The sequence below is a fragment of the Bubalus kerabau genome, chromosome 8 (assembly GCF_029407905.1).
Source record: "Bubalus kerabau isolate K-KA32 ecotype Philippines breed swamp buffalo chromosome 8, PCC_UOA_SB_1v2, whole genome shotgun sequence".
In the NCBI taxonomy this organism is placed as follows: domain Eukaryota; kingdom Metazoa; phylum Chordata; class Mammalia; order Artiodactyla; family Bovidae; genus Bubalus; species Bubalus kerabau.
This window is the reverse complement of record NC_073631.1, coordinates 23,325,636-23,341,479: the sequence shown is the minus strand read 5'-3', so window position 1 is coordinate 23,341,479 and position 15,844 is coordinate 23,325,636. Positions and strand designations below refer to the sequence as shown.

The 15,844-nt window shown below is 37.5% G+C and overlaps 2 protein-coding genes across 5 annotated transcripts in view; one reads left to right on the top strand and one right to left on the bottom strand.

The window, feature by feature from the left end:
- Positions 1–15,844, bottom strand: part of LOC129658961 (taste receptor type 2 member 1-like) — a 175,813-nt gene that overhangs the window by 71,064 nt on the left and 88,905 nt on the right. The window lies entirely within an intron of this gene.
- The window catches only part of VWDE (von Willebrand factor D and EGF domains), a 56,038-nt gene continuing 51,017 nt past the window's right edge, over positions 10,824–15,844 (top strand). Inside the window, 4 exon segments of the mRNA XM_055589636.1 lie at positions 10,824–11,048; positions 12,822–12,842; positions 12,844–12,864; positions 12,866–13,055. Coding sequence (XP_055445611.1) covers positions 10,824–11,048; positions 12,822–12,842; positions 12,844–12,864; positions 12,866–13,055 — 457 coding nt within the window.

Here is a 15,844-nt window from a genome sequence, read left to right as displayed (position 1 = left end):
CAAAAGATGCAGACTAAAAAATCTCTGGGTTTTCAACCTGCTCACATCAAATTGTTCCACGATTAGACTTCAAGATGAAACTCATCTGTCCATCTGTACCAGAAACTTATGTTTCATTTTTTTCTACAAGATTGGGTGCCTCTTCTGCATGTAAAAGAGGCCTAAACACAAGTTTTGTTCAGCACTAAGAATTTGTTTTTTCCAAGATGAATACTCATCTTGAAGTTTTAAACTGGTTTCAAACTTTTAAATGGAAATTTCTTTCAAACAAATTATAATCAAATTTTAAAAGAACTTCTTTATTCATTTGGGCACCTACTGCCTTTATCACTGTGCATAGTCCACATTTCAATCTTCCAAAACTATAGATGGAACTATGGCCTGAACCCTGATGCCCACCAGAACTCCTGGACTACCATCTGTAGACCAGTGTCTTCTTTCCCCCTAGGTACTGGTTCTGAGGGTGAAGCCCCAGCTGATGAATGAAAGGATTCAAGAAGTGAGAATACCAGAGAAAAACCATGAGAGTAATGTTTCATTTAAATATCTAAATGCTCTCCTCTTTGCTTCTGAAAAACCTGCCATATAAACACAGGAAGAGAACTACTAATGGTGAAACATTAATCTCTACTTCCTCCTCCCATCATTCATCACTGAGGCCTAAAGTGGCAGGAGCAACTTCTGAGAAGCACCTTTTAGGACAAACCAGCACACCTGATTATCAGGTAAACAGCCCACCTGTCGGTATAATCAGGGGCACTGCCCCTTCCAACAGACCCCTACAAGGCTTTTTTTTTTTTTTTTTTTTTGGAGGTCCATCTGAAGAGTTTCTGGGATTACCAAGTTCTAAAGCATTTGTTAGAACAGCGAGATGCGAGAGGGCCAAAGTACTGGAGTTTCAGCTTTAGCATCAATCCTTCCAATGAACACTCAGGACCAATCTCCTTTAGGATGGACTGGTTGGATCTCCTTGCAGTCCAAGGGACTCTCAAGAGTCTTCTCCAACACCACAGTTCAAAAGCATCAATTCTTTGGCACTCAGCTTTCTTCACAGTCCAACTCTCACATCCATACATGACTACTGGAAAAACCATAGCCTTGACTAGACGGACCTTTGTTGGCAAAGTAATGTCTCTGCTTTTCATTATGCTATCTAGGTTGGTCATAACTTTCCTTCCAAGGAGTAAGTGTCTTTTAATTTCATGGCTGCAGTCACCATCTGCAGTGATTTTGGAGCCCCCCCAAATAAAGTCTGTCACTGTTTCCACTGTTTCCCCATCTATTTCCCATGAAGTGATGGGACCAGATGTCATGATCTTAGTTTTGTGAATGTTGAGCTTTAAGCCAACTTTTTCACTCTCCTCTTTCACTTTCATCAAGAGGCTTTTTAGTTCCTCTTCACTTTCTGCCATAAGGGTGGTGTCATCTGCATATCTGAGGTTATTGATATTTCTCCCAGCAGTCTTGATTCCAGCTTGTGCTTCTTCCAGCCCAGTGTTTCTCATGATGTACTCTGCATATAAGTTAAATAAGCAGGGAGACAATATACAGCCTTAATGTACTCCTTTTCCGATTTGGAACCAGTCTGTTGTTTCATGCCCAGTTCTAACTGTTGCTTCCTGACCTGCATATAGGTTTCTGCTCTATAGATATGCCTATTCTGGATATTTTATCTAAATGGAATCATATAATAGATTGACTTCTTTTATTTAGCATGTTTTCAAGGTTCATCATGTTCTAACGTGTCAGTAATTTCTTTTTGTGATGGAATAATATTCCACTGTAAGCATATACTATGTTTTGTATATAAATTAATTAGTAGATGATTTGGGTTGTTTCCACCTTGTGGCTAATGTAAATAATGCTGCTATAAATATCTGGGTATAGGTTTTTTTATGGACACATCTTCATTTCTTTTAGAAATATACCTAGGAGTGGAGTTATTGGATCATAGGGTAACTCTGTGCTTAACCATATCAGGAATAGCCAAATTACTTTTCCAAAGTGACCGCACTGTTTTTCATCCCTGCAGCAGTATATGAAGGTTTTAATGTATTCACAGTCTCATCAGCACTGGTTATTATCTGAAATTTTGATTCTGACAATTCTAGTAGATGTGAAATGATGTCTTATTGTGCTTTGATTTGCATTTCTCTGGTGGCTAATGATGTCCAAGCATCTTTTTTCATGTGCTTGAACATCTGCATATCTTCTTTGGAGAAATACCTACTCAAATCCTCTTCCAATGTTTTTATTGGGTTGTTGGCCTTTTTGTTATTGAGTTGTGTGAGTTTTTGTATAGTCTAGGTACAGATTTCTTAGTAGTTATGTGGATTTGCAGTTGTTTTCTCCCATTCTGTCGCTTTTCACTTTCTTGCTCATGTCCTTTGAAGCATGCAAGTCCTTGTGTGCCTGTCCTTTGTTTCTTGTGCTTTATTATCATATCTTGAAATCCATTGCCAAATCTAATGTCATGAAGATTTACCCTAAGATTTTTGTCCTAGGTCTTAACATTTAGTTCTTATATTTTGGTCTTTGATTAATTTGGAATTATTTTTTGTATATGGTATAACCAGTCGGACACAACTGAGCGACTTCACTTTCACTTTTCACTTTCATGCATTGGAGAAGGAAATGGTAACCCACTCCAGTGTTCTTGCCTGGAGAATTCCAGGGACGGGGGAGCCTGGTGGGCTGCCGTCTATGGGGTTGCACAGAGTCGGACACGACTGAAGTGACTTAGCACATATGGTATAACCAGAGAGTCCAATTTCACTTTTGGGCATGTGGCTCCTCAGTTTTGTTGAAAAAACTGTCATCTGTCCCTCAGGCACGTGGGTTTGTTTCTGGATTGTTGGTTTTCTTTACCAGCCTGTGCCTCTCCTTGTGCCGCCACTACACTGTGCTGTTTACGGTAGCTTTGCAGTGAATTTTGAAATGAGAAAATGTGAGTCCTCATATTTTGTTCTTTTTTTCTTGTGCTATCTTTTTTTTTGGCTTTGATATCAGGGTAATACTGGGCTCATAGAATCAGTCTGAAAGTATTCCATCTCTTTCTTGTCTTTGGAAATGTTTATGAAGAATTGATATTATTTTTTGAATGTTTGGTAGAATTGAGCATTGATGCCATCTAGACCTGGCTTTTTCTTTCTCGATAGTTGAGTCTTCTCTTTTTACCGATTCAATCTTTTCACATCATATAAATCTATATGGATTGCTATTTTCTTGAGTCAGTTTTATACTTTGTGTCTTTTCAGGAATTTGTCAATTATATAAAGGCTATATAATGTATTAGCATGCAACTGTAATAGTATTGCTTAATAAGCTATGTAGTTGTGTGCCCTGTTTCATTTCTAATTCTAGCAAGTGAGTTTTCTCTCCTTTTTCCTTGGCAACTCTAGAACTATATCAACTTTGATTGTTTTTTTAAACATCTTTTGTTTTCACTGATTTTCTCCATTGTTTTTCTATTCTGTTTCATTAATTTCTTCTTTAGTCTTTCAAATTTCTTTCTTTTTTCCATTAGATTTAGTGTGCTCTTTTTAAAAAATCTTCAGGTGAAAGGTTAGTTGATTATATTGGGATCTTTTCTTTTTTAATATAATTTTCCTCTAAGCACTACTTCAGCAGCATCTCACAAATTTTGGTGTGTTGTATCTTTATTTTCATTCTTTTCCATGTATTTTCTTATTCCCATTTTCATTTCTTTTACCTCTTGATTTTCTAGTTGTTTAATTTCCACATATTTGTAAGTTACTTAAATTTCTTTCAGCTGTTGACATATATTCATTCTATTACAGTTAGACAACATATTTTGTATGATTTTGTCTTTTCAAATTTATTGAGGTTTGTCTTAGGGTCGAATGTATTGTCCATCCTGGAAAATGTTCCATGCGCTTTTCAGAAAAATTTATTTCCTTCCATTGTTGGGCATAGTGTTCTATAGATGTCTATTAAGTCACGTTGGTTTAAAGTGTGTTGTTCCGGCTCTTTTTCATTTATGATCTTCTGCCTATTTTTCTATTCATGTTGAAAGTGGGGTATTAAAGTCCCAACTATTGCCTTTGAAGTAAGTATTTGTTTTTCTTTGTTTCTGTCAGATTTTGCTTCATGTATTTTTCTGCTCTGTTATTAGGTGTCTGTATGTTTATAATATCTTTCTCGTGGATTGAAACTTTTATAGTTATAAAATGTCTCTCTGTATCTCTAGTAACTTGTTTTTAATTTTAAAATAATTTTGTCTTATATTAGTATGCCAGTCCAGTTTTATTGTGGTTCCTGTTTGCCTGATGTTATTTTTCATTCTTTTACTTTCAATCTATTTGTATTATCTTCATAATTAAAAGATTATATAACTTTTAATATATAAAGGAGGACAAAGTAAAGAGATTTAGCAGATTCATCACCTCTCTATTTGACCTTGCTTTTCATGCTTTTGTGTCATTGTAGAATCCATAATACAATTTTGAATATTAGAAGCTTAATATTAACTTTTAATATTATTAACTTAATATTAACTTTTTATTTCTCATTGAATTTGAAGCTGAACAGTGGTTTTTCTCTTTCCCACATCCTTGGGAAAGCTATATAATTTTTTTTTTTTAAATTCACAAATATTTGAAATTCCTGTCGAGCAATACGCTCAGTCGCTAAGTCATGCCTACTCTTTCCAACCCCATGGAGTATATAGCCCACCAGGCTCGTCTGTCCATGGAATTTCCAAAGAATACTGGAGTGGGTTGCCATTTTCTTCTCCAGTATACCAAAGTTTTTCTAATTATAAACTCAGATATTATGAAATGCCTGTCTTTAGGCATATAAATATATTTATCTATTAAAAATAAAATAATTTAGTTTCTTATCATATTTGTCTGTCACCCAGTTATGAATTAGTAAGTAAGCTAGTCTTAGCCATTGTATTAACCAATATATTAACATAATACAGGTTACTTATATCTACAAACAAAACTAGAAAACTATTTATATATTGTATCATTATATATCTATTATTTATAACTTGGCATGTTTTCCCAAAGTATTTGAAACACAAATATTGCAGATTCTATTATATACTACCCAGCTTCTTTAAATCCCTTTGAGAAGACAAAATAGATAGAAATGTAAGTTTTAATGTGTATTTATATGTACTTTTGTTTTAAGGGAAAAATGTTATATTGTACATTTGCTAGAAAGCTTCACACATCATTCATGTCATGAAACTGTCTTATGAGTGAGATATGCTTGTAGAGTTATTCTTTTAGTACTTTGAGGAGCTAGGCTTTCTGATTCCCGAATGGCAGCCCGAACCAGCCACAGTTAACTATGCTCCCTTCTAGAGTTAAGGTTGCAATGAGGTTTTTAAGAGTGACATTTGTTCATTGCAAATAAGACTTAAGTTTTTTCTGCAGAGACCTTGAACATTGAAAGAGTGACAAGTTGGTTTGGAGGGGAAAATTGTGAAATAAATAATATAAAATATGAGCTATTATTAATTATACAATTAAGAATTTTCCTCTAAAATAAATATCAAGTGAAAATTTAAAAATTTCTGTTCAAATATTATATGGTCTTTGGTACTGTCAGTGTCATAACGTGGTTGCTTCTACATTTATGACATCATTAGTTTTGGATTAGGAAACAGTTACTCTAAGCAGCAAAATCAAAGGAAATGTGAGAACTTCAGAAGTCTTTAGCAAGAAGAAATACTGCACAGAATAAACATGGAGTTATTGACTTTTCCCCCAAGATAAAATTCTATTGCAGGATAAGCTCAGAGAAAACATTTCAATAATTCACACAAACCTCACTCGTTTTAAATATTTTCCTTGGTTTCTAACCACGTGCAATTTTCTGATAATGACAGGGAGTTAGAATTATTTCAAAATTAAATCAAATGACAGCAGATCCTCTGACTTCTACTCTCATACGTTTTATAAAATATTTATCTAGTGTTGACAAATTGAGATTGACAAAGTCACTAGAGCCTTTGGGGACATTTATAACTGGTGAAACTACAGACAAAAGGAAAAAGAACGTTTTGTGGTCATTCCGAAAATCTGTTACTGAAAAAAATTCTTTAGGGAGATCTTTTATCTTGCAAAACAATACCTTTTTTTTTTCCAGTTTAATTGCTATAACTACAAACAAAAGTAAAAAATTGTATAAGCTACACTTGTGAGACTGACATGCAAATTAATATCTCTAGTTTATTGTGCTCTTTGTTTTGTTTGGAAACTGATATTTGTTTATCAACACTCTAACCTTAGGTTAATGTAGTAAGTATTTGAGAGTTTTATTCAGTTAGATAGACTTTTTCCATAGGGAGATACTTTAATAATAGTTAAATTTTTCTTCCCCTTTTCTATTTCAAGGATACTGTCTTTACTGTAGTGTTTTCCTTGAACAAATAGAATACCCAATGTTCGGAGATTTTCTGCCTACTGTGTAAATAAGATACTCCAAATAAAGGCAGTTTCATGTGTTTCTCATTATATAAGAGACAAGAGCCTCAAACTAGAGCTGTATTTCCAGGATAACTGTTTTCTTTGCTTTCTCTTCTCTCTTCTTGCTGGGAAGAGGCACTTTATGTTCTCTCTCTGCGGATTTGACAGAAAAAGTATCTTCCAAGACAATCTCTGCTCAGAAAATGGCTTTCCTAAAAAGCTACAGAACTAGCTCTTCCTCCATTTTCTTCTCTTGTATTTCCTTCGAAACTGTTCCCCCGCACGTCATTCATTTTCCTGTGCTTAGAAATGAAAATCAACTTCAATACTTTTATATTTAAAAATGAATAAAATTTTAAAATTTTATATTTTTTTCTGCACTAGAAAAAAAATGCAAGAAACGTTAGTATGAGGGCATTTTATAAAAATTATACTAGTGTTAAAAGATTAGTTTAGTTTGTTGCATTTCAGGACCTGGCAGAGGTGGGATTTGGGGGTGAACTTGGCTACTGTGACAGAAAGCAGGTCATGGAGTGTCAGTTATGGCATTCAAACCCGGAAGACCCGGTTGTAGGAATAAACAAATCTTGACACAAAGCAATCAGCAATTTTGTTCTTTAGTGGCTAAGTTGTGCCCAACTCTTTGCGCCCCCAGGGACTGTAGCCTGAGAGGCTCCTCTGGTAAGAATACTAGAGTGAGTTGCCATTTTCTTCTCCAGGGGATCTTCCTGATCCAGGGTTCGAAACTGTGTCTCCTGCATTGCAGACAAATTATCTACCACTGAGCCACTAGGGAAGCCCTTGTCCAAATTAAATGAAAATAGGGACTCCCTTGGAGGTCCAGAGGTTAAGACCCATACTTCCAGTGCAGGGGACACGAGTTTGATCCATGTTCAGTCAGTTCAGTTGCTCAGTCGTGTCCGACTCTTTGCGACCTCATGAACTGCAGTACAACAGGCCTCCCTGTCCATCACCAACTCCTGGAGTTTACCCAAACTCATTTCCATTGAGTCAGTGATGTCATCCAAACATCTCATCCTCTGTTGTCCCCTTCTCCTTCCACCTTAAATCTTTCCCAACATCAGGGTCTTTTCAAATGAGTCAGCTCTTTGCATCAGGTGGCCAAAATATTGGAGTTTCAGCTACAACATCAGTCCTTCCAATGAACACCCAGGGCTGATTTCCTTTAGGATGGAAGTCCAAGGGACTCTCAAGAGTCTTCTCCAACATCACAGTTCAAAAGCATCAATTCTTCTGCGCTCAGCTTTCTTTATAGTCCAACTCTCACATCCATACATGACTACTGGAAATATCATAGCCTTGACTAGACGACCTTTGTTGACAAAGTAATGTCTCTGCTTATTAATATGCTGTCTAGGTTGGTCATAACTTTCCTTCCAAGGAGTAAGTGTCTTTTAATTTCATGGCCGCAGTCACCATCTGCAGTGATTTTGGAGCCCAAAAAAATAAAGTCTGACACTGTTTCCCCATCTATTTGCCATGAAGTGATGGGACCAGATGCAATGATCTTCGTTTTCTGAATGTTGAGCTTTAAGCCAACTTTTTCACTCTCCACTTTCACTTTCATCAAGAGGCTTTTGAGTTCCTCTTCCCTTTCTGCCATAAGGGTGGTGTCATCTGCATGTCTGAGGTTATTGATATTTCTCCCAGCAATCTTGATTCCAGCTTGTGCTTCATCCAACCCAGCATTTCTCATGATGTACTCTGCATATAAGTACTCTGCATACAGCCTTGATGTACTCCTTTTCCGATTTGGAATCAGTCTGTTGTTCCATGTCCAGTTCTAACTGTTGCTTCCTGACCTGCATACAAGTTTCCCAAGAGGCAGGTCAGGTGGTCTGGTATTCCCATCTCTTTCAGAATTTTCCAGTTTATTGTGATCCACACAGTCAAAGGCTTTGGCATAGTCAGTGAGGCAGAAATAGATGTTTTTTCTGGAACTCTCTTGCTTTTTCGATGATCCAGAAAATGCTGGCAATTTGATCTCTGGTTCAGCTTGAACATCTGGAAGTTCACGGTTCACATATTGCTGAAGCCTGGCTTGGAGAAGTTTGAGCATTACTTTACTAGCGTGTGAGATGAGTGCAATTGTGTGGTAGTTTGGAGCATCTTTGGCATTGCCTTTCTTTGGGATTGGAATGAAAACTGACCTTTTCCAGTCCTGTGGCTACTGCTGAGTTTTCCAGATTTGTTGGCATATTGAGTGCAGCACTTTCACAGCATCATCTTTCAGGATTTGAAATAGCTCAACTGGAATTCTATCACCTCCACTAGCTTTATTCATATGATACTTCCTAAGGCCGACTTGACTTCACATTCCAGGATGTCTGGCTCTAGGTGAGTGACCACACCACTGTGATTATCTGAGTCATGAAGATCTTTTTTGGTATAGTTCTCCTGTGTATTCTTGCCACCTCTTCTTAATATCTTCTGCTTATGTTAGGTCCATACCATTTCTGTCCTTTATTGAGCCCACCCTTGCATGAAATGTTCCCTTTGTATCTCTAGTTTTCTTGAAGAGATCTCTAGTCTTTCCCATTCTGTTGTTTTCCTCTATTTCTTTGCATTGATCGTTGAGGAAGGCTTTCTTACCTCTCTTTGCTATTCTTTGGAACTCTGGATTTCAGATGGTTATATCTTTCCTTTTCTCCTTGCCTTTTGCTTCCCTTCATTTCACAGCTATTTGTAAGGCCTCCCCAGACAGCCATTTTGTTTTTTTTTGCATTTGTTTTTCTTGGGGATGGTCTTGATCCCTGTGTCCTATTCAATGTCATGAACCTCTGTCCATAGTTCATCAGGCACTCTGTCTATCAGATGTAGTCCCTTAAATCTATTTCTCACTTCCACTGTATAGTCATAAGGGATTTGATTTAGGTCATACCTGAATGATCTAGTGGTTTTCTCTACACTCTTCAGGTCTGAATTTGGCAAAAAGGAGTTCATGATCTGAGCCACAGTCAGCTCCTGGTCTTGTTTTTGCTGACTGTATAGAGCTTCTCCATCTTTGGCTGCAAAGAATATAATCAATCTGATTTTGGTGTTCACCATCTGGTGATGTCCATGTGTAGAGTCTTCTCTTGTGTTGTTGGAAGAGAGTGTTTGCTATGACCAATGCATTCTCTTGGCAGAACTCTATTAGCCTTTGCCCTGCTTCATTCTGTACTCCAAGGCCAAATTTGCCTGTTACTTCAGGTGTTTCTTGACTTCCTACTTTTGCATTCCAGTCCCCTATAATTAAAAGGACATCTTTTTTGGGTGTTGGTTCTAAAAGGTCTTGTAGGTTTTTATAGAACCATTCAACTTCAGCTTTTCGGTGTTACTGGTCAGGGCATAGACTTGGGTTACTGTGATATTGAATGGTTTGCCTTGGAAACAAACAGAGATCATTCTGTCGTTTTTGAGATTGCATCCAAGTACTGCATTTCAAACTATTTTGTTGACTATGATGGCTACTCCATTTCTTCTAAGGGATTCCTGCCCACAGTATTAGATACAATGGTCATGGGTGTTAAATTCACCCATTCCAGTCCATTTTAGTTTGCTGATTCCTACAATGTTGACATTCACTCTTGCCATCTCCTGTTCAACCACTTCCAATTTGCCTTGATTCATGGACCTAACATTCCAGGTTCCTATGCAGTATTGCTCTTTACAGCATCAGACCTTGCTTCTATCACCAGTCACATCCACAACTGGGTGTTGTTGCTTTGGCTCCATCCCTTCATTCTTTCTGGAGTTATTTCTCCACTGATCTCCAGTAGCATATTGGTCACCTACTGACCTGGGGAGTTCATTTTTTAGTGTCCTATCTTTTTGCCATTTCATACTGTTCATGCGGTTCTCAAGGCAAGAATACTGAAGTGGTTTGCTATTCCCTTCTCCAGTGGACCACATTCTGTCAGACCTCTCCACCATGATCCATCTTGGGTGGCCCCACATGGCATGGCTTAATTTCACTGAGTTAGACAAGCTGTGGTCTGTGTGATCAGATTGGCTAGTTGTCTGTGATCGTGGGTTCAGTCTGTCTGCCCTCTGATGCCCTCTCTCAGCGCCTACTATCTTATTTGTGTTTCTCTTACCCTGGACATGGGGTATCTCATCCCACATGCTGCATGGCCAAAAAACCCCTCAGGACAATGGATTTAATGAAAATAAAGTCCTTGAAGCTCAAATATCTCAAAAACACATTATACAGAATTTGTTGATTAGCTGATCGTATTTATGGAAAGGGCATATTAAGTCATTTTTGTTTTAGCAAGCGATCATGATATATATCAGATGGTCTTATGTGCATTTGTAGGTTTATTTGCTCTGTTTTTGTTTTGGGAATCAATTTTAATTGAGGACTGAACTATGTCAATGAAGAAAATCTATAAAGACATCTATCTTTCCAATCTTGCTTGGGAGTGCTTTCCTGGGGGACACCAGTTTCTTCAGAGCCCTTATAAAAATGTCCATTTTGACTCCTTGCACCTCCAATAGTCAGCCATTCAAGACCTAATATGTGACCATTCCCTTTCTCCTGGATGGTATCGATTTCTGCTCTTTGATAGACCTGCTGAGATGCCGACCAAATGTGTTGAGGTATCAACTCATTAATGTTAGCTCCATGTGCTTTTTCTTATGTATTTTTTTGCTATAAGGATTGAATCTTGTTACAACCAATTTATAACTCACACTGCAATATTTTAATTTTTCATCAAGATTAAGTTAATCTGAGGGAGTATTCCCATACTTCTCTATTCTGACAATAATAATAATAGTTAGTGTAATGCCCAACAATCCACCAATTGTTTTTATTTACAATGTTTATAGAAGACAGTCTATCATCATTATTCTCACCATATAATACAAGAAATATATTTTTAGGGGTTAACACTTCTAGAGTCACCTAGATAGCAGGTCAGATAGCCAAGTTTTGATCATAGGCAGTCAATCTCCAAGGTTTGTGTACTTAACCTCAGTAACTTGCAAATAGTAAAATCCTGCCTATTTTTAGTGCCTGAGTTCTTGCCTGCTTAATAGAAGGATTATGTCTTAATATAAATGTCATTTTTTTTTATCATTGCGTGTGTACATGCCAACTTGCTTCAGTTATGTCCGGCTCTTTGTGACCCTATGGACTGTAGCCTGCCAGGCTCCTCTGTCCATGGGATTCTCTAGGCAGGAATACTGCAGTTGGTTGCCATGCCCTTCTCCAGGGGATCTCCCTAACACTAGGATTGAACCCACATCTCTTGCATCTTCTGCATTGGCTGGTGGATTCTTTACCACTGAGCCACCTGGGAAGTCCTTTCTTTATCGTTACCCAGCATTTTAAATTATTATACCCACATTTAAAAATTTTTTTAAAGTGGGAATTATTTTCCTTTTTTTGGTATGTAACATAGAAAGAACTTGGGAAAGATATCCAAATTTGGCTTCAAGTGAGGCTTTACCTTCATTTTTTTCCCCTAATTGCTAACCAGTTGGTCTATCACCAGATTTCGAGCAATCCTTTCTTTTTCCCCTGATTTTTTGATGCCTTCTCTACTCTACCCTAACATCTTACACATATTATTTTCAGAAAATTTTCAAGAAATCTCCAAGATCAGTTTATCTTTGTGCTATATATTAAGATAACTTCAGGTTGACTTGTCTTAAGATGTATCAGCTATTCAGTAAATTCACTGATACTGAATTTCTCTTGTTCACAATATAAATGAATAATAATAAATGTAATAAAAAGTATTTGAATTGAAAAAAGATTGTATTAATTATGAGAAAGCTACCCTTAAATTTATGGCTATCCAGGTGGGTCACATGGTAAAGAATCCATATGCCAATGCAGGAGATGCAGGCAGGAGATGCAGGTTCAATCTCTGGGTCAGGAAGATCCCCTGGAGGAGGAAATTGTAACCCAATCCAGTATTTTTGCTTAGAAAATTCCATGGACAGAGGAGTCGGCAGGCTGCAGTCCATGGAGTCACCAAGAATCAGAAATGACTGAGGACACAAACACATACCCTTAAATATACTATTTATGACTTTATCTTTTCTTTTATGGTACAGGCACAAGTTATTAGATTTTTTTTGGTGATTGATACTTTAATATTTTAAATATTAAATATTAAAATATGGATGGCATCACCGATTCAATGGACATGAGTTTGAGCAGACTCCAGGAGTTGGTGATGGACAGGGAAGCCTGGGGTGCTGCAGTCCATGGGTTCACAGAGAGTCAGACATGACCGAGTGACTGAACTGAACTGAACTTTAATATTTTAAAGGTTGTTTAAAAGAAGATGTAAAATTGACATATCTAGCATGTATGAAAACAAATTGGTGTTTCCACTTTTGTTTTCTCTGCTTCAAAAGATGAACCACTGTGGTTCATCTGGCCCCCATGTGGCTGTCTCTGAAAAGATTCAGAAACATTGCCTCCACCTGGGGAAATCAAGCAACTGACAGCTTGTGCCACATGGCAGTTTTGTTCAGCACTGTGAAAGGCTGCTCTTTTTTTTCAAATCCTGGTTTCTGTAAGAAACTGCTGAAAGTTTTTTGTGTACTTCTTACAACCCACTCAAGGATGCATGGGATATTGTGCAGAAGGTAAGAAAACACATGGAATGCACATGAATTGCTAGTGTTGGAACTCTGTGTATTCGTGTGTTTGTGCCACCCTCTGGATGGGGTTTATGGAGCTAATGTAAATCTCAGTAAGATATATCATTTACTATTATTGCTAAAATGAGGCTAAATTTCTGGTTTAAATTGGTCAGATTTGTTAAGGGTTCTTTGCCAAGATGTTTAAATCGTCAAAATTATTTGTTAATGTGTAAGTGTAAACAGTTAATATCAGCAATGGTAATACCATTTATCTACTAATAACATTCAGTAGGAAGTACCTTTCTCCTTTATGGTATTCTTCAGTTCAGTTCAGTCACTCAGTTCTGTCCGATTCTCTGCGACCCCATGGACTGCAGCACGCCAGGCTTCCCTGTCCATAACCAACTCCTGGAGTTTACACAAACTCATGTCCATCAAGTCAGTGATGCCTTCCAACCATCTCATCCTCTGTCGTCCCCTTCCTCTCCTGCCTTCAACCTTTCCCATCATCGGGGTCTTTTCTAATGAGTCAGTTCTTCGCATCAGGTGGCCAAAGTATTGGAGTTTCAGCTTCAGTGTCAGTCCTTTCAATGAACACCCAGGGCTGATCTCCTTTAGGATGGACTGGTTGGATCTCATTGCAGTCCAAGAGACTCTCAAGAGTCTTATCCTACACCACAGTTCAAAAGTATCAATTCTTCAGCGCTTAGCTTGCTCAAAGTCATAACCCCAGTCTAATCATCAGCAAGTTCACATAAACCCAAATTGAGAAACATTCTACAAAACATGTAAATAGTACTATTTAGAAGTGTCAAAATCAAAGAAAACCATGAAAGAGTAAGAAATTGTCAAATATTGGAGAGGACTAAGCAAGCATGAGTAATGCATTATAAAGATATCCTGGACTGAGTAACTAGAACTTTTTAGAAAAGAACACTCATGAAAAACTGGTAAAAATCTAAACAGAGACTTCAGTTTATTTACGAGTAGAGTCCTAAAGGCAATTTCTTAGTTTTGACAAATGTATCACGGTTTTTAATAAGTGAACATTAGTGGAACATGGATAAAGATTATAAGGGATAGCTGTGTATTATTTTGCATACTTTGTGTGAATATAAATCATTTAAAAATAAAATGCTTATCACAAAACAAACCAAAATTATTTTGGAAAGCAAAGAAAACTGAATGCAATAGGGATTGACCTGGGAAATGTCTCTCTGAATGGGTGATGAACTTGAACTGAACTCTGAATGAAGAGAAAGGTGGGAATAAGCATTCCAGGTAAAAAGAACAACAAATGCGAATGTCCTTAGACAGTTGTAAAGATGGACACTCGAGGAACTGAAGGAGAAACAACATGGCAGAAACACTGAGTGGATGATCCCTAGGAGGTGAGATCAGATGAGATGAATTTGGAAGGAGGAATCTATAGGGCCTGTAGACCATGGTAAGAATTTACATTTAGTCATAGCTGCAATAAAGTCTAATGGGATTTTAAATAGGTGAATAATGTGATCTGAGGATTGTATTCAAAAGGCTACTATTCCTGTAGAAGACTCTATCTAGGAGGCTATTGCATTCAGTAGAAAGACGGTGGTGGCTTAGGGGTTGGGGGAGGTGAAAATGGCTTAGACTAGTGGAAAAGGAAAGAGGGTATTGAGTTGAGATGTCTTTAAGAGATGGAAGCTCATGTATTAGATATGGGAGAAGATGGAAAGAGAGAAACCAAGAACAACATCTAGGTTTTTTTCTTGAGTAATTGGGATGGGACAGACTGAGTACAAACACACTGGCTGGGGAGAGAGAGAGGAATCAAGAATTATGTTTTGGCCTGTTATCTAAGAGGGGGCCTGAGATATACAGATGTAAAATACACATCAGACTTGTGACCTTGACACTGATCATGGTATTGACTAAGGATACTGGAGAATAAGGACCCTTACTGGGAGCCCCCAAAATATACTGTCATGGAGCTCAGAATTGATAACTAATGAATTTTTCCATTCCTTTTTTTATAGCTAAATTATGACTCTGAATTCTTTGAAAATAGACAATGTACTCTTTACATCAATAGCAGTATGTAATAGAACTAGTGGCCTGATTCAGCTGCAAGGAACTAAAAATAGAAACCACATAATGGTGATTTTTTTTTTTTTTTTTTACTTTGGGGGCTTAGACAAGTATGAAGCTGATAAAGGAGGGATTTATTCCTGGTGGAAGATAGGGGGTAGTGTGCTGATATGTGACCAGATTATGGGGGAAAACCAGTCCCCTTCTGATTTATTATCTGATCTCATCCATATGTAGGAGACTGAAAATGCTGGGAAATACTGCTGTGGATCAGTAAGCAAACATTGCTTCAGTAAATAATAATTGTATGGGTAACATCTGGGCTTCCTAGGTTGGCAGTAGTGGAAAAGAACCCACCTGCCAATGCAGGAGACTTAAGAGACAAGGGATTGATCCCTGGGTTGGAAAGATCTTCTGGAGGTGGGCACAGCAACCCACTCCAGTATTCTTGCCTGGAGAATCCTGTGGAAAGAGGAGCTTGATGGGCTACAGTCCATAGGGTCACAAAGAGTTGGACACACTGAAATGACAGTATGCACACACACACACACACACACACACACACACACACACACGCATGGCATTTTCATCCTGAGATTACTAGACTCACCAAGTTAGAAAACCCCAAATGACACAGATACAGCAAAACAATGGCAAAGAATATACATTATAAATTACAATTAATTTCAGTAAACTACAATCGAAAAGATTAAAAGTTGTAA